This window comes from Ictalurus punctatus, chromosome 21 (assembly GCF_001660625.3).
Source record: "Ictalurus punctatus breed USDA103 chromosome 21, Coco_2.0, whole genome shotgun sequence".
NCBI lineage: Eukaryota > Metazoa > Chordata > Actinopteri > Siluriformes > Ictaluridae > Ictalurus > Ictalurus punctatus.
The window spans coordinates 20,428,048-20,453,596 of record NC_030436.2 but is presented as its reverse complement, the minus strand read 5'-3'; the positions used below and the strand labels follow the sequence as shown (position 1 = coordinate 20,453,596).

The 25,549-nt window shown below is 38.4% G+C and overlaps 1 protein-coding gene and 1 long non-coding RNA gene across 2 annotated transcripts in view; one reads left to right on the top strand and one right to left on the bottom strand.

Moving 5' to 3' along the window:
- LOC128628741 (uncharacterized) overlaps positions 1 to 25,549 on the bottom strand; it is a 68,614-nt gene that overhangs the window by 20,123 nt on the left and 22,942 nt on the right. Inside the window, exons 2-3 of the long non-coding RNA XR_008393175.1 lie at positions 23,787 to 23,868; positions 4,742 to 4,823 (exon numbers count right to left, since the gene is read on the bottom strand). This is a non-coding gene — a long non-coding RNA (uncharacterized LOC128628741). The remainder of the gene's footprint in view (positions 1 to 4,741; positions 4,824 to 23,786; positions 23,869 to 25,549) is intronic.
- Positions 6,969 to 18,227, top strand: LOC108261602 (myosin heavy chain, fast skeletal muscle). Its single transcript, XM_053674102.1, has 40 exons — positions 6,969 to 7,032; positions 7,281 to 7,493; positions 7,645 to 7,788; positions 7,883 to 8,039; positions 8,151 to 8,178; positions 8,437 to 8,542; positions 8,625 to 8,717; positions 8,824 to 8,887; positions 9,138 to 9,236; positions 9,379 to 9,482; positions 9,554 to 9,692; positions 9,776 to 9,894; positions 9,972 to 10,121; positions 10,202 to 10,372; positions 10,476 to 10,782; positions 10,947 to 11,017; positions 11,541 to 11,628; positions 11,745 to 11,862; positions 11,965 to 12,088; positions 12,376 to 12,512; positions 12,639 to 12,894; positions 12,988 to 13,230; positions 13,501 to 13,677; positions 13,767 to 13,912; positions 14,032 to 14,122; positions 14,205 to 14,594; positions 14,805 to 14,931; positions 15,012 to 15,130; positions 15,250 to 15,446; positions 15,551 to 15,734; positions 15,825 to 15,990; positions 16,111 to 16,235; positions 16,319 to 16,627; positions 16,704 to 16,907; positions 16,994 to 17,119; positions 17,208 to 17,378; positions 17,482 to 17,586; positions 17,665 to 17,760; positions 17,868 to 17,999; positions 18,105 to 18,227. Exons 2-40 carry the CDS (start codon positions 7,293 to 7,295, stop codon positions 18,123 to 18,125), a joined length of 5,805 nt encoding a protein of 1,934 aa, XP_053530077.1. The 5' UTR covers positions 6,969 to 7,032; positions 7,281 to 7,292; the 3' UTR covers positions 18,126 to 18,227.

The following is a 25,549-nucleotide window of genomic DNA, read 5'->3' as shown; positions in this document are numbered from 1 at the left end:
CACATTGAATTGGGTATTGAAAAAAGCACCAGAGAACATAGAAAACATATCAAAAGTTTAAACTGAGGAACTTTAAATGAAAAAAAGGTTATTTTTAATTTGATGGCAGCAACACATCTCAAAAAAGTTGGGACGGGGCAACAAGAAGCTAGAAAAGGGTGTTACTAAAAAATAAACAGCTGGACAAACATTTTGTAACTAATGGCAACAGGTCAGTAACATGATTGGATATGAAAAGAGTATCTTAGAGAGGCAGAGTCTCTCCGAAGTAAAGATGGGATGGAATCTGGATGGAAGCATCTGTTGCTCTTAAATTGGTACATACCTTTCTCCATTGATGATGCCTTCCAGATGTGCAAGCTGCCCATTCCAAAGGCACTAATTAGTGATTGTTATGTTACGGTACCTGAGATGGAAGCAAGTGCAGGAAGGAATGAGTCCGAATTGCGAGGATCAGGCAGAAAGCGTAGTCATAAGGAAGGCAGTGGTCAGACGATCAGGCAAACAGGCAGTACTAGGCTTAGGCAGATAATCGCTGTCAACAAACAATGCACAATATGAAAAACCGGGTTAACGAATATGAAAACTAAGTCTTGGTTCACGACAGAGACGAGGCTGCTGAGCGTTTACTTCGCAAGGTAGTAATGCTCTAACCGTCACATAAACAATGTGTGTGTGTTCTTGTGCCTGGTTCGCTATGACATGACAGAGCCCCTCCCCTAAAGTGCTCACTCCGGGAGCTGAGTCTTTTCTAGGCCTACCCCTCCTCCGGGGTCCTGGTTTCGCTGGGTAAGCAACATGAAAGTCCTTACATAGGTTTGGGGCCAGAATGTCCTGAGATGGGACCCAGCACTGCTCCTCTGGACCATAGTCCTCCCAGTAGTCCAGGTACTCCAGCTTGCCACTCCTGCGTCTGGAATTAAGGATGGTCTTGAAATGACATGAAATGACGGGGCAATGCGGCTAGGCTTGGGTAACTCCAGCCTATACGTGACCTCATTGATTTGTTTGCTAATCCTGAAGGGTCCAATATACCTGTCGTGGAGTTTCTTTCACAGGAAAGACTGCCTCAAGTCCTTAGTGCAGGGCCACACTCTGTCACCAGGTTGGTAGTCTGGATGTTCCCGCCGAGGTGTGTGTGGCCTGCACCAGGTGTTGGTGTGCACGTTCCCAAACCTGCTCACTCCTGTGGAACCATTCGTCGACTGACAGTGAGTCGGTGGGGTTGGCGTTCCATGGGAATAATAGTGGCTGGTAACCCAGGATGCACTAGAAGAGGGTGAGCTACGTCGCCGAGTGTCATAGGGAGTTTTGAGCATACTCTGTCCACGGAAGGAATCGGCAGAAATCCTCTGGGTTTGTTTCACAAAAGGCCTGGAGGAACCTACCAATTTCCTGATTGGCCCGCTCCACTTGCTCGTTAGCTTGTGGGTGGTACCCTGAGGTGAGGTTAACGGTGATGCCCATCTTCTCCATGAAACTGGCCCAGACTCGGAACGTAAATTGTGGGCCCCGATCACTCACAATCTCCTCCAGGATCCCAAAGTACCTAAACACATACTGGAACAATAGCTTGGCTGGGGTAAAGGCTGACGGTATGGCAAGTAGTGGGATGAGACGCAGCGACTTCGATCGACGACCAGTAGGATGGTGGTGTTTCCCTGCAACTCCGGTAGGTCAGCGATTAAATCTATGGATAGGTGGGACCATGGGCGTGTGGGGATGGTGTGAGACGTTTGGCCATACGTAGATACTCCAGGTTTTTGGGATCCGTGATAATAACGAACGGCTGCGTGGCACCCTCCAGCCAATGCCTCCATTCCTCAAGGGCAAGTTTGACCGCCACAAGTTCTCTGTTCCCCAGGACTGGTTCGTTCCATTCACTCCTTGCCGCGATGGTACTAAACTCAAGGGCATATTCCACAATCTCACGTGTGCCCTGCGTGATTCTCATGAGTTCCTGTCCCGTCTACCATCCATCAGGAGAGTGATCAAAGGCATGCCGGAAACGTACATTTCCAGCCTTTTGTTGCCCCTGTCCCAACTTTTTGTGGCCATCAAATTCAAAATTAGCTTATTTGTTCCTTAAAGTGGTAGATTTCCTCAGTTTAAACATTTGATATGTTTTCTATGTTCTATTGTGAAGAACACATGGGTTTATGAGATTTGCAAATCATTGCGTTCTGTTAATTTATATTTTAAACAGCATCCCAACTTTTTTGGAATTGGGGTTGTATTTCTTTTTGAACACTGTACTTCTTTGTCATCTAAAATACACACAAAAAACTAATGACTAATACACAAAACTGTGTATTTGACCTTGTGGTAGGCATAAGGCAGATTGCATCATGAAATGCAATACAATGACGATTGAGGGATTTATTATCTTATATACCTGCCCTATCATATTTGATACACACATTTTCAACACGATTTTACTATAAAATAAATTACAAAACGTTAAGTAATTATAAGTTGCTTCAATAGAGTAAATATTCAAACTGAAATATTACTAACAATATAAATTTTATTCTTGCCGTAACTTTCCCAGATGTCTTCAGTGACTTCCCAGATGTCTTCAGTGTATAGCAAAAACAAAGAGTTGGTCTTGCTATTCCAACACTTTCATAAATAAAGTTTCATAAATACAGATCTGGAGTAGAACCTTTACTTCACAATCTCAGGTGTAGCACCAGGCAGAGGAAGGGTAATACATGTTTCTTATCATGCTGTGTAGGGATGTTTTTTAGCAGCAGGAACCGGGAGACTGATGGGAAAGGTGAGCCGATCAAAGTAGGATCACTTTCCAACACAACAAAGACACAAAAACAGCCCAGGCAATATGGCAATGGCTTTGAGACGTTGTGTATAGATTCTGTGAATCTCCTTGGGTGGCCAAGCCAGTGCATGGACTAGAACCCAATTAAACATGTTTGGAGAGAATTAAAGGGAGTGATGTACCTCATCCACCCTGAGAGATGACTTTAATGTACGAGTTCCCATATCTGTATTTATTCCTACTAAGGGCAGCGCATTCATGATATTGAGTTTCAATTTGATTCCATTGTAACTCCGGAGCTTCTGCAAATGCATCTGCCAGAAGTAGATTATAGTTACAGCATGGTATTAAATCTGAGCCAATACTGACACTTTAACATGATTCCCTGTCAATCAAGAGAAGAGCTTTTAGACCAGACATTTCAAACATTATATTAATTTTTTGATGCATGAATGTTTTAGATGACATAAGTGAGAAATCAAGACTAGTAAATGTGTAAGCATTACATGAACAGTCTTTTCAGAAGTTTTATGCTTTTCAAAGTTGTTTTCCTTTTTTGTTTTCTGAGAACGTCACTGAAGACCACTCGATTACCTCATACAACTTCAAACTAGTTATGTTGTGAAATTACAAAGTGAATTAAAATGCGACTGAGGTGTGTCTGTTGTTTCATACAGACCAGTATTTAACAAAGATCAAGACCTTGACTTGAGATGGCTTTTCAGGATATGAGAACTGATGAAGAGGAGACAAGAAGCCTTAACAAAAGTAATTTGTACGCTCCATTGAGATTAACAATGATTCAAATATACATCAACAACGGCTGCTCTCACATTATGACCTTCAACTGCTTCTTGAAGACACGAAGGATCTCCGGATTGCCAGGGTGAAGCACAGGAATAACCTGATGCTGGCAGAGACTGAGGAAATGAGGCCAAAAAGGAGCTGCTTCATGCCAGACAGCATGTGGCAGTGCTGCACTTTCAAGGTTAGTTAGGTCTGCCAAAAATCTCTCCTACATGTCCCCTGGTCTTAAATTAAAAGGTGACACAGCATTTTCAGTTGCTGTTCCAGTTTATGGAATCAATTGCTACCTGACATTACGAGTGCTCCCTCAATCTCTATTTTTAAATCTAGACTTAAGACACATTTTTCCTCTTTGGCCATTCCTGGCTATTAACTTGTTGATTAGTAGCCTAACTGTTATCTTCATTTTTTTAAAATTTCATTGTATATTATATTTTATTATTGTTTTTGTACAGCACTCATCAGACATGTACATACTGATCAGTGTAAGCTGAATTTCAATGTGCGTTACAAATAAAATGTACTTGCTCACTTACTTACATATAATAATGAACTCACAGTTTATCTACCAACCAGAGTATAGTATACAGAGTATAGTCCATCCTTTAATAGTCTGATGTATAATGATCATTATCTCAACTCAAATCCAGTCTACTTTACCCTGTTCAGATGTCATTTTCACCTTCGGATTGTGTACAAAAGGAATTATAGCACATCCAACACTATGACACTGTACGTGATTTTCTTGCCACACAATTAACATTCCTAGACAGAGTTACAGAGCAAGGTATTTTCTGGCCTACACGGAAAAAAATTCTTACATATTACTATCAAAAATATTTGGAGATAAGAGAAAGGGAACAGGATATCACACATTATCTCAAAACATAATAAAAAACAGAAGTGGTGTACTATTAAAATGATTCTATTAAGTAATCAAGAATCAATCTTTTAAAATCATTATATTAATAATCGATAAAGTTCCATTTTTTACAGTGGTTTTCAAAACAGAATACTTATATTTGGAAAATTAGATAAACACTGCAAACTGCCACGTTGTGTAAAGTATTTAAAATTAGGTGAATTATATAGTTTTTGGGAACTAACAGGTTATGAATTTGATCAATTTTATGTGAGAAAAATGTCAGCACTTACCTGTTGAAGTGCAGAAAAGGTTTTCTTGGGTACCAGTTCAACAGACACTGCAGAGTAACACATCACTGTTCAGAATCAAGAGCTAGAAAGATGAAAAGATGAAGCAAAATATAAATGCAATATGAATTACGGTAGCTTCCTGCTGATGATACGAGTCTCCACTAAAGCATGCAATTTCAACTACATCTGTTAAACTGAGGTAATGATGCTCGACAAGAACAGAAGATGTCTTTCAGATAGGACTTGCATTCACAGTGCTATAGCCCACCTTCATCCAAAAAAAAAAAAAGAAGCTGCATGGCTCTAAAAATAAACAAGGCGAATGCTGTGTGATGCCACAGCTGCAGTGTGTAACAGAGGACTTTCATCCAAGTGAATATTAAGACAGGCATTTAGGATGGTCATTAGTAACCCAGTGAGTCATCTTGGAGACATTTCAGTTCTAAAACTACTGCCCAATGATCTCTACACTAATATTTCAATACTAATTATCAAGATCTTGTAAACTAGCTGCTCCATTTTCACAACATTCTGAAATAAAAAGGGTTTTGTATTTTATACATAAATGTATTTAGTTGTATATTTTTAAATATTTACATATGTTTACAATGTTTAAAATATGATTTTACATAAATAAATATTATGTCAATCAGATTAAACATACAAAGGCAACAGTAACAAATCCAACAGCAAGATTAGCTAATGTGCTATAAACAAGGTATAAACCATGCACAATAATTTATAGATAAATTATGTAACTGACCATACTGGTATAACCATAAGCCTTTACTCTGAACCTAAAATACTCATAGTAGGTACAAGGTACATTTGAAATCAGCCAGTACTCACTCAGAGACTGCCAGAGAGCATCTGGGAAAGTCGTAGCGAGTCTGGCTAAACTCTTTTATACACACTTCAGAAGGGGACTAAAATTCTTTAGCCAGGTGTCTATATCTGCATTATATCTGAATAAGCAGGTTAAGCTAAGATTGGGTTTCAGAAAATATATTTATGAATCCAGTTCATCGCAGACAACAACCCCTGAACTTGTACTGCCAAGTAATTATCTGCCAATTTAATACTACATTTTATGAAATGCTATTGGAAACAGATATTTGGATTTTTGTTCATCTGATATTCTACTCTCAAAAATAGTGAGGTGAACTGGAAACTGGCTCCTAGTAGTAAATGTAGTTTGTGAATTTAAGTCACATACTTGGTTGCTTACAGCCTCATCCCTAATGCTAATTCTGGGACAGATAAGGATAAAGCACTTACTGATAATAAATGAATTAATATTTCATATTGGGGTTTTTTCTTGCACTTGGTTGGAAAATCTGTACATGTACCGCTAAATTTCTGCATCTGTGGGCAGCTTAGAATAGGTCAGGAGAACGTCTTGTAAAGTATTATTCATTTTGCTTCTGTTTTTAGACCTGGAACTTGGAATTGAATCTTTTTGGCAGTTTATAAAGGACACATGATATTACCAATTTCCTTAGAAGACTGATGTTTGTGCCTTGTAAATATATTTATAGCATGATAAGATTGCTGTGTCTTTGCAACAGAACACCGGTGATAAACCTGATCTTGGTGATCTTCAATGCCAAACTCATTAAAAATTCTTGTGACCTTAGATTCGTTTTAACATAGCATAGCATTCAAAGTTAAAAATAACTGTCTGAAGATTTTAATTGGACAGGCAAGAGACCCATAAATGTCCATCATATTGATCCTTCAAAATTTGGAACCTTTTTAACACTGAGGTTGATCTATGCATTTAAATATGTAACATTTTAAATGTATAAACCAAATTAAATGACTAGTATCCTTAACTAAGAGTGTTTATTACCTGTTTACCAGGTCAAAGAAAATAATTATTCCCAGATATTAACAATATAATAAAAACCAAGCACTGCAATAACCTTTCCACAGAAGATGAATATTTCATAATATAATATGATACACAAACAAACATCACACTGGATCTTGAATCCATGACCAAACTTAGCTGGTTGGTTCTGCTGAGTGAACATTAATATCACTATATAAGACAGTCCCCCAAACACTGAGGCTACCCAAGCACCCTGCAAAGGTGAGGCATTACATGTGTCTTAAATGTTAATGTTGATCATACTTTTAAAAATGGTTGTTGTTTTTTAAAGTTCTTGGAAAATGTTGATAATATATTTAATTTTCAGACACTCTCTAAACTCTCTTCTACTTCTTACAGATTCCAACAAGTGCCAGTCCTGGTCTGTCCTTAATTTCTACATCAGTAATCAGCTACGGTAAGGCATTAAAAATACCAAGTACATGAGAATAATGTTAATGCTTTTATTGAAAGTTGGCAGTGTACGATTAAAAACAGTGTATTAAAATTAAGTTTAATGTCAAATTTTTAACAGAAATCTAGAAAATTTACTAATAGTGTGAAAACTGTGCATATATTATACTGCTGTTCAGTACAGATATAGGCAACATCAAGTATCTCAAGTGAGCATGTTATCGGAATTAGAAGTATGGTTTGACTCCCCAGTAACAAGCCACCATGGGGGATGGAGAAATGGAGTGTTACGGCCCGGCGGCCATCTACCTCCGGAAACCAGACAAGGAGAGGATTGAGGCTCAGACCAGACCTTTTGATGCCAAAACTGCAGTGTATGTGACTGATGCAGCTGAGCTGTATCTCAAGGGTACACTGAAGAGTAAAGAGGGTGGCAAAGCCACTGTGGAAACTCTGTGCGGAAAAGTAAGTGACAAGTCTGAGACTGAATTAACCCTTTAATTCAACTATGCACGGTAATGTAGAGTATTTCATCTCACAGAGGGTGAAGGGATCTAAATTTATGCTAGAACAAAGTGTGATGTTCTGCAAAATATCATATACTTTTATTACACAGACTGTCACAGTTAAGGAAGATGAAATCCATCCCATGAATCCCCCAAAGTATGACAAAATTGAGGACATGGCCATGATGACCCACCTCAGTGAACCTTCTGTGCTGTATAACCTCAAAGAGCGTTACGCAGCATGGATGATCTACGTAAGTTTAACAAAGAATTACTCAATTATGAAAGAGAAATAGAAGAGTGTGCAGTGACACAAACTAATGAAAATTTACTCTGACTCTCCTTCAGACCTACTCAGGGTTGTTCTGCGTCACTGTGAACCCCTACAAGTGGCTCCCAGTGTACGACTCAGTCGTTGTGGCTGGATACAGAGGCAAAAAGAGGATTGAAGCCCCACCTCACATCTTCTCCATCTCTGATAACGCCTATCAGTTCATGCTCACTGGTATGATATGGTCTTGTCCAACCACTTTGGAAAAAACTAATTATCTATTTAAATGGATAGCTGGATAGATAAATGATGCAACTTGTCTAACAATTCTCTTTATTCTTTTAGATCGTGAAAACCAGTCTATCCTGATTACGTAAGTTTAGGCTCACATCTGAAAACTCATATTTTCCGTGAAGTTCCTTAGTTACAAACTTGCAAATAAGGTACATGGTAGACCCAATTACTTAAAGCATACTATAGCTCATATTTGACAGAAGCTTCATTTTACTTTGTTCTGAGTAAAGACCATCTTTTACATGAAAATAACCTTTTACTATGAATATGGATTGGAAGTGCTGAGGCACTTGTTGTTTTATAAGTGCAGACCATTGCTTACTCATTTCACCTGCAGTGGAGAATCTGGTGCAGGAAAGACTGTGAACACAAAACGTGTCATTCAGTACTTTGCAACAATCGCCGTGGTTGGACAGAAGAAGGCAGAGCCTGGCAAAATGCAGGTAAGTGAGTTGTTCTATTACATGCAGCATCTATTAGTGTATTTCTCAATTTTCTGTTATAAACATCTGCTACTGTTGCTAGGGTTCACTGGAAGACCAAATTATTGCAGCCAACCCCCTGCTGGAAGCTTACGGTAATGCCAAGACCGTGAGGAATGACAACTCCTCTCGTTTTGTAAGTAAACACATAAGCTCTTGTAACCGTTCATAAAACACAATAAGCATGAATTAAAAACATATCAAACTACACTGCTGTAATCTGCAATGCTTTTACCTTCTAGGGTAAATTCATCAGAATTCATTTTGGGCAAACTGGCAAGCTGGCCTCAGCTGATATTGAAACTTGTAAGTTTCTGTCATTAATTCTTACATGCAGCTGTGTGAATTTCTTGTGGCAACTGGTTCATGTGCATATGCATATAAGCATGACTAAACATTTGTATAGAAATCTGCATTGCAATCAGATGACCAGGATTATCCACACACCTGTATGGAACATCTGAATCTGAGATGTTATATTGTGAATTTGAAATAAACCCCTTAAAAACATCTTTCTGTAAATTTAATAATGAATGCATTACAACAACTTCAACAGACCTGCTGGAGAAGTCAAGAGTCACCTTCCAGTTGTCTGCTGAGAGAAGCTACCACATTTTCTACCAGCTCATGACTGGGCACAAACCAGAGCTGCTTGGTAAGGAAACTTCAAAGCCATAATGCTACTGGGTCTTTTTACATTGGTTACAATATTCAGCAGGTTGAATGTGTGAATGAACCAATAAATAAATAAATAATTATTATTTTTATATTTTTAATTAACTGTTTGCCCAACACAGAGGCACTGCTCATCACCACCAACCCCTACGACTACCCCATGATCAGCCAGGGTGAAATCACAGTCAAGAGCATCGATGATGTGGAGGAGTTTGTTGCCACAGATGTAAGTAGATTTTTAAAAACTTTTAAGCAATTAAAAACTGCAACTTTTTCTAAATTTGCTTTCCAACACAGACGGCCATTGACATCCTCGGCTTTAGCGCTGATGAGAAAATTAACATCTACAAGCTGACCGGTGCTGTGATGCATCATGGAACCATGAAGTTCAAGCAGAAGCAGAGGGAGGAGCAGGCTGAGCCTGATGGCACTGAGGGTACATTTAAAAATATGCACAAGATTTTTTTTAGAACAAGTAACCTGAATCAATAATGAATAACATCGCTTTCTTCACTTCAGTTGCTGATAAAATCTCCTACCTTCTGGGCCTGAACTCAGCTGACATGCTGAAAGCTTTGTGCTACCCAAGAGTCAAGGTCGGAAATGAGTTTGTGACCAAAGGCCAGACTGTACCTCAGGTAACGTGTCATTATTTAGTATCAGAAGAGACTGAGTTATCTCCAAACATCTAAAACTCAATGTATAACATTTTCAGGTGAACAACTCTGTCAGTGCCCTCTGCAAGTCCATCTATGAGAAAATGTTCTTGTGGATGGTCGTGCGCATCAATGAGATGTTGGCCACAAAGCACCAAAGAGAGTTCTACATTGGTGTGCTGGACATCGCTGGGTTTGAGATCTTTGATGTAAATAATAATGTTTTTCTCCATGAAGTGTTTTTTAACAATACTTTGGCAATGTTTAATATATTGATCTACTGAAACAGTATAACAGCATGGAGCAGCTCTGCATTAACTTCACAAATGAGAAACTGCAACAGTTTTTCAACCACCACATGTTCGTGCTGGAACAAGAGGAGTACAAGAAAGAAGGTATTGTGTGGGAGTTCATTGACTTCGGTATGGACTTGGCTAGCTGCATTGAGCTCATTGAGAAGGTAAGTTATTGTGGTCTCGGTAATACTATCAATGTAATCAACAAAATAAGATTTTTAACAGAAATAATGCAGTGATCACTCGTGAAAAATCTGTCACCAACAGCCAATGGGCATCTTCTCCATCCTTGAAGAGGAGTGCATGTTCCCCAAGGCTTCTGACACGACCTTCAAGAACAAGCTTTATGACCAGCATCTTGGAAAATGTGCCTGCTTCCAGAAGCCAAAGCCCGCCAAAGGCAAAGCTGAGGCCCACTTCTCCCTGGTGCACTACGCCGGCACTGTGGACTACAACGTTACCGGCTGGTTGGACAAGAACAAGGATCCACTGAATGACTCTGTTGTGCAGCTGTACCAGAAAGCAGCAAACAAACTGTTGTGCCTCCTGTACGCAGCCCATGGTGGTGCCGATGGTAAGATTAACATTGAGAAGGTTAATAATTTTCACTATACAAGCACAGAATAAGCTGATAATCAGACTTTTCACTTTCAGTAATTAAGATGTTTCTGGACTGAGAAAGTAAGAGTATAATAAAATAAGGAAAACAATAACCGACTAATTTCTATTTGTCAACAGCTGATAGTGGTGGTGGAAAGAAAGGCAAGAAGAAGGGTGGTTCCTTCCAGACTGTGTCTTGTGTGTTCAGGGTGAGAACAATTTAACAGAAACTATGTTAACACAAAAGGTTGAGTGAATGGATTCCACTCGCAGATTCCACATTTAACATCCATTTTAGTCTCAGCAACAGGATGAAATACATGACATTTACTGTCAAAGCTGAAATAAGAGATGCAAAAGTCCTGTCAGAGTGTAACCAATAGCAAACATCAGTTTCACGTCATACCAGAGTTTACAATTCCTCTGCTTGTGTTTGTAGGAAGCCCTCATTATTCTACTTCAAAAAATATTAACTGGATTCCCATCTTAACTCCATTCATCCTCACAATTCCTTTAACATTTTAAAATCTGAAACATTAAATTTGTTTCCCGAAAATGTGCTTTGCAACCACCAAGTAGTTCAGAATTTATGCAAAGATTAATATTATTGAATTTATACTAGTTGACCTTGGTTTACTCTATTCCAGTTTAGATGTGGACAGGCTATTATTATTATTATTATTATTATTATTATTATTATTATTGCTAAACCGCTGAATGTAAAACTCACAGGAGAACTTGGGTAAGCTGATGACCAACTTGAGGAGCACTCACCCTCACTTTGTGCGTTGCTTGATTCCAAATGAGTCCAAGACTCCAGGTGGGTATTCTTATTTTCTTACATTTTTACTAGTAAATACACAACAACATACCTATGAAAGTCTCTGGCTGTAAGAGTTTTTGCTAAATATTGTACCCCTACACTGGACATGCTAGGTCTGATGGAGAACTTCCTGGTCATCCACCAGTTGAGGTGTAATGGTGTGCTGGAGGGTATCAGAATCTGCAGAAAGGGATTTCCCAGCAGAATCCTCTATGCTGACTTCAAGCAGAGGTCATTTATTTACTCAAGGCATTTCAACATTTGTGATATTGTTTACAGATGTTAAGAATGAATTCTTTTATATACCTATACAATTTAACTATTTGAAAACAGGTATAAAGTTCTGAATGCCAGTGTCATCCCAGAAGGCCAATTCATTGACAACAAGAAAGCGTCAGAGAAACTCTTGGGCTCTGTTGATGTCGACCACACCCAGTATATGTTTGGACACACCAAGGTACCCATGAAATCTGATTTTTAAGAACAGATTGTAATACAGTATGAAACACAAATGAAGGACAATGATTTAAGATTATTTGTCCTTCAGACAGGATTAAGATTACTTTTCAACACAGTTTTAGAACTTTACCAGAAATTTGAGTGAACAGGATTTTTTTTCCTTTGCATGATCTGAAATAATTTATTACAATAATTTAATTAATTACAATCTCATATTTTAAAATTTTTTAATATCCAATAAACATGATCTATGTAGCTTTATAGTTCCATATTTAATCTTGGTAGGTGTTCTTCAAAGCCGGTCTGCTGGGTACCCTAGAGGAGATGCGAGATGATAAACTTGCAAATCTAGTGACCATGACTCAGGCTTTGTGCCGCGGCTACCTCATGCGGAGGGAGTTTGTCAAAATGATGGAAAGGAGGTATATGCAATTTAATTAAAAACAAAGAAATACAAATACTGCGTGCATGTTAATTTCACTGCAAACGAAACATACATTAATTAAACATACACATTTGATAATAATAGAACTGAACTCAAATTCCAGAGAATCCATCTATTCCATCCAATACAACATCCGCTCATTCATGAACGTGAAACACTGGCCATGGATGAAGGTGTACTTCAAGATCAAGCCTCTGCTCAAGACTGCAGAGACTGAGAAGGAAATGGCATCTATGAAGGAGAACTTTGAGAAAATGAAGGAGGACTTGACAAAGGCACTGGCCAAGAAGAAAGAGCTTGAGGAGAAGATGGTGTCTCTGGTACAGGAGAAAAATGACCTGCAACTCCAAGTATCAGCTGTGAGTATTTAAAGTCTAGTTGGTAGACTAGACTGGTAGACTGTAGAATAGAAAACAAATTTAATCATGATAATAAGCCATCTGAATCAACAGGAATCAGAAAACCTGTCTGATGCTGAGGAAAGGTGTGAGGGGCTCATCAAGAACAAAATCCAGCTTGAAGCTAAACTCAAAGAGATTACTGAGCGAATGGAGGATGAGGAGGAAATCAATGCTGAGCTGACTGCCAAGAAGAGGAAACTGGAGGATGAGTGCTCTGAGCTGAAGAAGGACATTGATGACCTGGAGCTCACGTTGGCAAAAGTGGAAAAGGAGAAACATGCCACTGAGAACAAGGTTGGTGTGTTGCAATGCACTATAAATTAACAGACGCTATACACCATACTTATGTTGATTCAGCTACTAAAATCCAGATCGTGACTATGGTTAAATTTTTAACGTTCATCAATGTTGCAAATCTGAGTGTCATTAACAAGCAGTAATTGAGGTTTAAAATATGCATATTAGACTAGAGTGCATATCTTCTACACTTAACATGCAGGTAGAGGTAAATCCTATTACTTAAAATATATATGTATATATAACAAAGGCTACTCTTTTGCACAGGTCAAGAACCTCACTGAGGAGATGACCTCTCAGGACGAGAGCATTGCCAAGCTCACTAAGGAGAAGAAAGCCCTCCAAGAGGCACACCAGCAGACTCTGGATGATCTCCAGGCAGAGGAAGACAAAGTCAACACTCTGACCAAATCAAAGACCAAGCTTGAGCAACAAGTGGATGATGTAAGACTTTAGTGTTCTATTTTTAATGAAATATTTCAAAAATGTGTTATAGATCATCAGGTGAAAAACTAACACTCTCACATACACAGCTTGAGGGTTCTCTGGAACAAGAGAAGAAACTCCGTATGGACCTTGAGAGAGCCAAGAGGAAGCTTGAAGGTGACCTGAAACTGTCCCAGGAGTCAACAATGGACCTGGAGAATGACAAGCAGCAGTCTGATGAAAAGATCAAGAAGTATACAATTCATACTACAAATAAAAGATCAAACTTCACTGAAAAAAACGAGAAAAAAATTAAAATAAATAAAAAATAAAAAATTTAAGTAACTGCATCTGACATTTTTCCCCACACAGGAAGGACTTTGAAATAAGCCAGCTACTAAGTAAGATAGAAGATGAGCAGTCTATGGGTGCCCAGCTTCAGAAGAAGATTAAAGAGCTTCAGGTACTTCATCTGTGAGAAATAATCAAGTTTAGGCTTGTACTCTAAAATTAGAATGTCTAAGGTATGAAAACCGAACTTTCAGGCTCGCATTGAAGAGCTGGAGGAGGAAATTGAGGCTGAGCGTGCAGCTCGTGCTAAAGTTGAGAAGCAGAGAGCTGATCTCTCCAGGGAACTTGAGGAGATCAGTGAGAGGCTTGAGGAAGCTGGAGGTGCCACTGCTGCTCAGATCGAGATGAATAAGAAGCGTGAGGCCGAGTTCCAGAAAATGCGCCGTGATCTGGAAGAGTCCACTCTGCAGCATGAAGCCACAGCTGCTGCACTCCGCAAGAAACAAGCTGACAGCGTTGCTGAGCTTGGAGAGCAGATCGACAATCTTCAGCGTGTCAAACAGAAGCTGGAGAAGGAAAAGAGTGAATATAAAATGGAGATAGATGACCTCTCCAGTAACATGGAGGCTGTGGCAAAATCAAAGGTATTTACAATTAGCATTAAGATACAAAAACAGGAACTGAAAATAAGAAAATTAATTAAATACTGTACAATCCTTATAATGAAAAACCATTGTATTTAAATAAACAACTAACAGGAGAATTAAATTTCAAAGTATTTACCCACACACAGCGTAGATAAGTCATGATTTTGCTACAATATTTGCATTTTCTACAAATTATTCTTTTTCCAGGCTAATCTAGACAAGATGTGCCGCACTCTAGAGGACCAGCTGAGTGAACTCAAGACTAAGGATGATGAACATGTTCGTCAACTGAATGACATCAGCACACAAAAAGCACGCCTGCAGACTGAGAATGGTAAATTAAATCGCAATAAACCAGAAAATTCTACAATCACATGATCAATCCTGGTAACATAATTTACAATCATATTTAAGGTGAATTTGGCCGTCAGCTAGAGGAGAAAGAAGCACTTGTTTCTCAGCTGACCAGGGGAAAACAAGCTTACACACAGCAGGTTGAGGAACTCAAAAGACACATTGAGGAGGAAGTCAAGGTAGAACATGGATAGTTTTAAGTAAATCTGACAAATACATTTTGCATATAGTCTGTAAATACACCAGTAAGAACACATTAACAAGAATAGATTTAACTAACTTTATTGTTTGTGTACAGGCCAAGAACGCTCTGGCCCATGCTGTCCAATCAGCCAGACATGACTGCGATCTGCTCAGAGAGCAGTTTGAGGAAGAGCAAGAGGCCAAGGCTGAGCTTCAACGTGGAATGTCCAAGGCCAACAGTGAGGTGGCTCAGTGGAGAACCAAATATGAGACTGATGCCATCCAGCGTACCGAGGAGCTTGAAGAGGCCAAGTACATGAAATAATAAGACAGAAAAATATACACTATATATATATAAACATAAGAATGTTTACATAACCAAATATAAACTAAAGATCTTAGATACTTTTTTACAGGAAAAAGCTTGCTCAGCGTCTACAAGAGGCAGAGGAATCCATTGAAGCTATGAACTCCAAGTGTGCTTCTCTAGAGAAGACTAAGCAGAGACTGCAGGGTGAAGTGGAGGACCTCATGATCGATGTTGAGAGAGCCAATAGCGTGGCTGCCAATCTTGACAAGAAACAGAGGAACTTTGATAAGGTCTAGCATCTGTCAACTCAACAGGGTCTACTAGCCTGTGTTGATTGTTCTAAAGCTAGCATAGCATGTAACTGTCCTCCACATTTTCAGGTCTTGGCAGAATGGAAGCAGAAGTATGAAGAAAGCCAGGCTGAACTGGAAGGAGCTCAGAAAGAGGCTCGATCACTTAGCACTGAACTCTTTAAGATGAAGAACTCATATGAGGAAGCTCTGGACAATCTCGAGACCCTGAAGAGAGAAAACAAGAATCTGCAGCGTATGTTACTCAAATATAACTACACGTATTGTTTAGAACTACAGTAAAATACTGGGAATTAGTATGCATATCATATATATATATACAATAAACATTCAACTGGGTTTTTCCTCCCCTCAGAGGAGATCTCTGACCTGACTGAACAGATTGGAGAGACTGGAAAGACCATCCATGAGCTGGAGAAAGCAAAGAAGACAGCGGAAATTGAGAAATCAGAAATCCAGACTGCGCTTGAGGAAGCTGAGGTAAGACTGCCTATGAACTCCCCATATCAAAAAATGAGAATGGGTTGGCACCAAATTGCTTAATATCCAACATAATTCTTCAGGGCACACTTGAGCATGAGGAATCCAAGATCCTTCGTGTCCAGCTTGAACTCAACCAGATTAAGAGTGAGATTGACAGGAAGCTTGCTGAGAAGGACGAAGAGATGGAACAAATAAAGAGAAACAGCCAGAGGGTGATTGAGTCCATGCAGACTACTCTGGACTCTGAAGTCAGGAGCAGGAATGATGCTTTGAGGGTCAAGAAGAAGATGGAGGGAGATCTCAATGAAATGGAGATTCAGCTGAGCCATGCCAACCGCCAGGCTGCTGAGTCACAGAAACAGCTCAGGAATGTCCAAGGACAGCTCAAGGTGCACCTCCATTTGTTTTTCAATGGTTAAAAGTTATCTATCTTCAGGCATCAATTAACTATTCTATTTACATCAGGATGCCCAACTGCACCTTGATGATGCTGTCAGAGGACAGGAAGAAATGAAGGAGCAGGTGGCCATGGTGGAGCGCAGGAATAACCTGATGCTGGCGGAGATTGAGGAACTGAGAGCTGCACTGGAGCAGACAGAGAGAGGCCGCAAAGTGGCTGAACAGGAGCTGGTTGATGCCAGTGAGCGTGTGACACTGCTGCACTCTCAGGTTAGCTGTTGCACCATGGAACTTTACTTTCCATTTCACATCGCTTGGTAAATTATAATAATGGTCTTCATGTGTTGCTACAACAGAACACTAGTCTAATTAACACCAAGAAGAAGCTTGAGACTGACCTGGTTCAAATTCAAGGTGAAGTGGACGATATTGTCCAGGAGGCCAGAAATGCTGAAGAGAAGGCCAAAAAGGCCATCACAGATGTGAGTGTTCAAGAACATAGATTTTGCACCAGTGTCCTTTACAAATGCATGAAAAGTAAACCTGACACTTCAATGACTCGTACACTAGGCTGCCATGATGGCAGAAGAGCTGAAGAAGGAGCAGGACACCAATGCTCACATGGAGAGGATGAAGAAAAACCTTGAGATTACAGTCAAAGATCTACAGCACCGTCTGGATGAGGCTGAAAGTCTTGCAATGAAGGGTGGAAAGAAGCAGCTCCAAAAACTGGAATCTAGGGTACCTTGAACTCATTATACTGTGAAAAGAAATATCCAATGTGTTTATACATAGGATGCTTTGTTCTCTGAGCCACATTCATAAAACAAAATGTCTCTTCTAGGTGCGTGAGCTGGAAAGTGAAGTCGAGGCTGAGCAGAGACGTGGTGCTGAATCTGTTAAAGGTGTCCGCAAATATGAAAGACGAGTGAAGGAGCTCACCTACCAGGTATTTCGTGTACTTAAGTACAGGTAGATTATATAACTGCAAGTAAAATAAAATCTAAATTAAGGTCAATCTCTTCAGACTGAGGAGGACAAGAAAAATGTGAGCAGACTGCAGGATCTTGTGGACAAACTGCAGCTGAAAGTGAAGGCCTACAAGAGGCAGGCTGAGGAGGCTGTAAGTTTCCTAATGGATTAACTACACCGTACATTAACTATGTACTCGAGTCCATATATACTCCGTATTACCAGCACTGACTGTGATGTTGTCCATCACTCTCACAGGAGGAGCAGGCCAACACTCACCTGTCCAGGTACAGGAAAGTGCAGCATGAGATGGAGGAAGCTCAGGAGCGTGCTGACATTGCTGAGTCCCAGGTCAACAAGCTGAGAGTCAAGAGCAGAGATGCTGGAAAAGTATGTTCTACTTTATGAAGAAATTTTACTTCAATTGTAGAATTTTTTCAAACAAAAACCTAGTGGATATTTAAAGGTTTTATAATAATGTGTATAACTTTTTAGATCAAAGAAGTGGCTGAATAAAAGATGAAGACCAACATCACTGGGCACCAACAAGCAAGCATATAATATGTTTCTTGTTAATGTTCATGCATAAACTACATAAATAAATTTGCATCAAATACATTTAAGTCCTTGCATCTTGTTTACCTGGGAAAAAAAGTGGCACTGAAATGGACAATGAAGAGAAAGGTTACAGAAACCGCAGCATTAATATACGCAATTAATTAATATATCCAAAAAAATAAAAAAGTCCATGCACACAAAAAAATTCATATTATAAAAAGTTTTAATGATAGTATATGAAGCAAGCATCTGAACTCTGACATACAATACCTGAATTAAATAAAGCAACCTGTCTCAAGAACTACCGGCCCATTGCACTGACTCCAATAGTGATGAAGTGCTTAGAGAGAATCGTCATGAGTCACATCCAGACCATCACACCGGACACTCTCGACTCAAACAGGTCCACAGAGGATGCCGTCAGCACAACAATACACACTGCCCTCACACAACTAGAGAACAAAGACAGCTATGTTTGAATGATGTTTATCAACTATAGCTCAGCATTCAACACGGTGAAGCCATCTAAGCTCATCAACAAGCTTTCCACACTTGGTGTGCCACCCACCCTCTGCAACTGGGTGTATTCAAACAGGAGGTATTCAAAGCACTTCTGTAAGTCATAATGTAAATGTAAATGTAAATGACACAAACAATGCAAGAGCAGTCAGTGACATCACCAACTACCTCCACAGGGAAGGGATGAATGTATCAAAATCCACCTTTTGAAGAAGACTTTGAGAGCAGAAATATAGAGGCCATACCACAAGATGCAAACCACTCACCAGCAGTAAGAATTCGAAAGGCCAGATTAGAAATGTCAAAGAAATATAAAGTGGAATGCAAAAGTGTGGGCACCCCTGGTCAAAAGTTCTGTTACTGTGAATAGTTGTGAGTAGAAGATGAACTGTAGAGATGAGCCACAAAAGTTCGGGAACCAAGATTAACCACTAACAAAGTGATAGAAAGGCCAAAGTGGCTTTACTTTAAAGACTGTCTTAAGTAGAAAAATCCTAGCAATATCCTCATACAAGAAAAAAATGAGAAGAAAAGCATTAGAGGAACTACATAAATTGAAGGAATTAGAAAACAGACACAAACTGAGTTTAGCACAGGATACACTAGAACAAATTAAGAAAATTACAGACAAGATCAATAATTTGGCTACACAAGAAGAATTTAATGTTTCTAAAACAGAGGTAGTATGAAGATGGACCTAACGCTATGAAAATACTGGAGTGGAAATTGAGAAAGGAAAGGGCAGTAAATACAATTCATAGGATTAGGGACCCGAGAACGAAAGTGCTAAAAAATAAACTAAGTGAAATTCAGGAAGCTTTTGAAGAATTTTATAAAGTTTACACTCTAGAGTCCCAGGGGGAAGTGTAAACCAAACTGACACTTACTTGAGTTCTCTATAGAGTTACCCACCATAAACAAAGAACAAAATAGAAGGAGGACCGCTGATATAACTGAAGCTGAATTAAAAAGTGCAATTAGTAGACTTATGTTAAGCAACTCACAGAGTTCAGATGGCTTCATGGCAAAGTGGTACAAGGAATTTAAAAATGAACTGATTCCGGTCATTCTTCCCACATTGAACTGGGTATTGACAAAAGCACCACCTAGTGGGGTGGTTCCATGTTATTCACAATAGAACATAGAAAACATATCAAATGTTTAAACTGAGGAAAAAATAAGGTTATTTTTAATTTGATGGCAGCAACACATCTCAAAAAAGTTGGGACGGGGCAACAAAAAGCTGGAAAAGGGTGTTACTAAAAATAAACAGCTGGACGAACATTTTGCAAAGTCTTTTGCAAAGACTTAGAGAGGCAGAGTCTCTCAGAAGTAAAGACAGGATGGAATCTGGATGGAAGCATCTCTTGCTCTTAAATGTGTACATACTTTTCTCTATTGATGATGCCTTACAGTTGTGCAAGCTCCCCATTCCAAAGGCACTAATTAGAGATTTTTATGTTACGGTACCTGAGACGGAAGCAAGCGCAGGTAGGAATGTCTCCGAATTGCGAGGATCAGGCAGAAAGCGTAGTCATAAGTCAGGCAGTGGTCAGACGATCAAGCGAACAGGCAGTACTAGGCTTAGATAGATAATCGTAGTCAACAATGCATAATATCAAAAGCCGGGTTAACGAATATGATAATTAAGGCTTGGTTTGTAGCCATGTTTGTAGTTTGCGTTGCATTCTGGGACTAGTTTGCATTGCACTGTAGTTGCTGGTTCGCTGCGACGTGCCAGTTCAATTAATTATCGGTTTTACCCATATTTTCCCCTATATTTAAGCATTTTTCCATCATCGGCTATAGGTTTCCTAATATCAGAAAACAGATAAATTCTACCGTAGATGGTGAGATATTCATAGCTTTCGCAATTTTTTGTTGAGGAAAATTACAATTTGTAGACGCAGTTTTTTGCAGATTGGTGAACCTCTGCCCATCTTTCCCTCTGAAAGACCTCTCTAAGATACTCTTTTTATACCCAATCATGTTACTAGCCTGTTGACAATTAACCCTCAGTTGTTTCTTTTTAGTAACACTTACATTTCCAGCCTTTTGTTGCCCCGTCACAACTTTGGCCATCAACTTTAGCCATCAAATTCAAAATGATCTTATTTGTTCCTTAAAGTGGTAGATTTCCTCAGTTTAAACATTTGATATGTTTTCTATGTTCTATTGTGAATAACACATGGGTTTATGAGATTTGCAAATCATTGCGTTCTGTTAATTTATATTTTAAACAGCATCCCAACTTTTTTGGAATTGGGGTTGTATTTCTTTTTGAACACTGTACTTCTTTGTCATCTAAAATACACACAAAAAACTAATGACTAATACACAAAACTGTGTATTTGACCTTGTGGTAGGCATAAGGCAGATTGCATCATGAAATGCAATACAATGACGATTGAGGGATTTATTATCTTATATACCTGCCCTATCATATTTGATACACACATTTTCAACACGATTTTACTATAAAATAAATTACAAAACGTTAAGTAATTATAAGTTGCTTCAATAGAGTAAATATTCAAACTGAAATATTACTAACAATATAAATTTTATTCTTGCCGTAACTTTCCCAGATGTCTTCAGTGACTTCCCAGATGTCTTCAGTGTATAGCAAAAACAAAGAGTTGGTCTTGCTATTCCAACACTTTCATAAATAAAGTTTCATAAATACAGATCTGGAGTAGAACCTTTACTTCACAATCTCAGGTGTAGCACCAGGCAGAGGAAGGGTAATACATGTTGTGTAGGGATGTTTTTTAGCAGCAGGAACCGGGAGACTGATGGGAAAGGTGAGCCGATCAAAGTAGGATCACTTTCCAACACAACAAAGACACAAAAACAGTCCAGGCAATATGGCAATGGCTTTGAGACGTTGTGTATAGATTCTGTGAATCTCCTTGGGTGGCCAAGCGAGTGCATGGACTAGAACCCAATTAAACATGTTTGGAGAGAATTAAAGGGAGTGATGTACCTCATCCACCCTGAGAGATGACTTTAATGTACGAGTTCTCATATCTGTATTTATTCCTACTAAGGGCAGCGCATTCATGATATTGAGTTTTAATTTGATTCCATTGTAACTCCGGAGCTTCTGCAAATGCATCTGCCAGAAGTAGATTATAGTTACAGCATGGTATTAAATCTGAGCCAATACTGACACTTTAACATGATTCCCTGTCAATCAAGAGAAGAGCTTTTAGACCAGACATTTCAAACATTATATTAATTTTTTGATGCATGAATGTTTTAGATGACATAAGTGAGAAATCAAGACTAGTAATTGTGTAAGCATTACATGAACAGTCTTTTCAGAAGTTTTATGCTTTTCAAAGTTGTTTTCCTTTTTTGTTTTCTGAGAACGTCACTGAAGACCACTCGATTACCTCATACAACTTCAAACTAGTAATGTTGTGAAATTACAAAGTGAATTAAAATGCGACTGAGGTGTGTCTGTTGTTTCATACAGACCAGTATTTAACAAAGATCAAGACCTTGACTTGAGATGGCTTTTCAGGATATGAGAACTGATGAAGAGGAGACGAGAAGCCATAACAAAAATAATTTGTACGCTCCATTGAGATTAACAATGATTCAAATATACATCAACAACGGCTGCTCTCACATTATGACCTTCAACTGCTTCTTGAAGACACGAAGGATCTCCGGATTGCCAGGGTGAAGCACAGGAATAACCTGATGCTGGCAGAGACTGAGGAAATGAGGCCAAAAAGGAGCTGCTTCATGCCAGACAGCATGTGGCAGTGCTGCACTTTCAAGGTTAGTTAGATCAGCTCAGATATATCAATGCTTAGTAAATGATCCTAATGACCTTTTCACTTTTCAACATTATAATACCAGTTATTACATCACACTTGGCCTTCCCCAATCTTCATTGGCACGTTTGCAGGTGGTCCAGAATGCAGCGGCTAGAATGTTAATGAATGCAAAAAAAAAAAAAGTGATCATATCACACCAATTCTAGACGTACTTCACTGGCTTCTAGTCTTTTTTGGAATTCAATTGAAGTTTGTGATGATTGTTTTTAAAGCTCTTAATCGACAAGCCCCATCTTATATTTCTGACCTTATTTATTTGCATTCAGCTCCCAAGACTCTCAGGTCTGCCAATAAATCTCTCCTACATGTCCCCTGGTCTTAAATTAAAAGGTGACACAGCATTTTCAGTTGCTGTTCCAGTTTATGGAATCAATTGCTACCTGACATTACGAGTGCTCCCTCAATCTCTATTTTTAAATCTAGACCTAAGACACATTTTTCCTCTTTGGCCATTCCTGGCTATTAACTTGTTGATTAGTAGCCTAACTGTTATCTTCATTTTTTATTTGTTTTTTTTGCTTTTTTATTTCATTGTATATTATATTTTATTATTGTTTTTGTACAGCACTCTGATCAGTGTAAGCTGAATTTCAATGTGCGTTACAAATAAAATGTACTTGCTCACTTACTTACATATAATAATGAACTCACAGTTTATCTACCAACCAGAGTATAGTATACAGAGTATAGTCCATCCTTTAATAGTCTGATGTATAATGATCATTATCTCAACCCAAATCCAGTCTACTTTACTCTGTTCAGATGTCATTTTCACCTTCGGATTGTGTACAAAAGGAATTATAGCACATCCAACACTATGACACTGTACGTGATTTTCTTGCCACACAATTAACATTCCTAGACAGAGTTACAGAGCAAGGTATTTTCTGGCCTACACGGAAAAAAATTCTTACATATTGCTATCAAAAATATTTGGAGATAAGAGAAAGGGAACAGGATATCACACATTATCTCAAAACATAATAAAAAACAGAAGTGGTGTACTATTAAAATGATTCTATTAAGTAATCAAGAATCAATCTTTTAAAATCATTATATTAATAATCGATAAAGTTCCATTTTTTACAGTGGTTTTCAAAACAGAATACTTATATTTGGAAAATTAGATAAACACTGCAAACTGCCACATTGTGTAAAGTATTTAAAATTAGGTGAATTATATAGTTTTTGGGAACTAACAGGTTATAAATTTTATCAATTTTATGTGAGAAAAAATGTCAGCACTTACCTGTTGAAGTGCAGAAAAGGTTTTCTTGGGTACCAGTTCAACAGACACTGCAGAGTAACACATCACTGTTCAGAATCAAGAGCTAGAAAGATGAAAAGATGAAGCAAAATATAAATGCAATATGAATTACGGTAGCTTCCTGCTGATGATACGAGTCTCCACTAAAGCATGCAATTTCAACTACATCTGTTAAACTGAGGTAATGATGCTCGACAAGAACAGAAGATGTCTTTCAGATAGGACTTGCATTCACAGTGCTATAGCCCACCTTCATCCAAAAAAAAATAAAAAAAAGAAGCTGCATGGCTCTAAAAATAAACAAGGCGAATGTTGTGTGATGCCACAGCTGCAGTGTGTAACAGAGGACTTTCATCCAAGTGAATATTAAGACAGGCATTTAGGATGGTCATTAGTAACCCAGTGAGTCATCTTGGAGACATTTCAGTTCTAAAACTACTGCCCAATGATCTCTACACTAATATTTCAATACTAATTATCAAGATTTTGTAAACTAGCTGCTCCATTTTCACAACATTCTGAAATAAAAAGGGTTTTGTATTTTATACATAAATGTATTTAGTTGTATATTTTTAAATATTTACATATGTTTACAATGTTTAAAATATGATTTTACATAAATAAATATTATGTCAATCAGATTAAACATACAAAGGCAACAGTAACAAATCCAACAGCAAGATTAGCTAATGTGCTATAAACAAGGTATAAACCATGCACAATAATTTATAGATAAATTATGTAACTGACCATACTGGTATAACCATAAGCCTTTACTCTGAACCTAAAATACTCATAGTAGGTACAAGGTACATTTGAAATCAGCCAGTACTCACTCAGAGACTGCCAGAGAGCATCTGGGAAAGTCGTAGCGAGTCTGGCTAAACTCTTTTATACACACTTCAGAAGGGGACTAAAATTCTTTAGCCAGGTGTCTATATCTGCATTATATCTGAATAAGCAGGTTAAGCTAAGATTGGGTTTCAGAAAATATATTTATGAATCCAGTTCATCGCAGACAACAACCCCTGAACTTGTACTGCCAAGTAATTATCTGCCAATTTAATACTACATTTTATGAAATGCTATTGGAAACAGATATTTGGATTTTTGTTCATCTGATATTCTACTCTCAAAAATAGTGAGGTGAACTGGAAACTGGCTCCTAGTAGTAAATGTAGTTTGTGAATTTAAGTCACATACTTGGTTGCTTACAGCCTCATCCCTAATGCTAATTCTGGGACAGATAAGGATAAAGCACTTACTGATAATAAATGAATTAATATTTCATATTGGGGTTTTTTCTAGCACTTGGTTGGAAAATCTGTACATGTACCGCTAAATTTCTGCATCTGTGGGCAGCTTAGAATAGGTCAGGAGAACGTCTTGTAAAGTATTATTCATTTTGCTTCTGTTTTTAGACCTGGAACTTGGAATTGAATCTTTTTGGCAGTTTATAAAGGACACATGATATTACCAATTTCCTTAGAAGACTGATGTTTGTGCCTTGTAAATATATTTATAACATGAAAAGATTGCTGTGTCTCTGTAACAGAACACCGGTGATAAACCTGATCTTGGTGTTCTTCAATGCCAAACTCATTAAAAATTCTTGTGACCTTTGAATCGTTTTAACATAGCATAGCATTCAAAGTTAAAAATAACTGTCTGAAGATTTTAATTGGACAGGCAAGAGACCCATAAATGTCCATCATATTGATCATTCAAAATTTGGAACCTTTTTA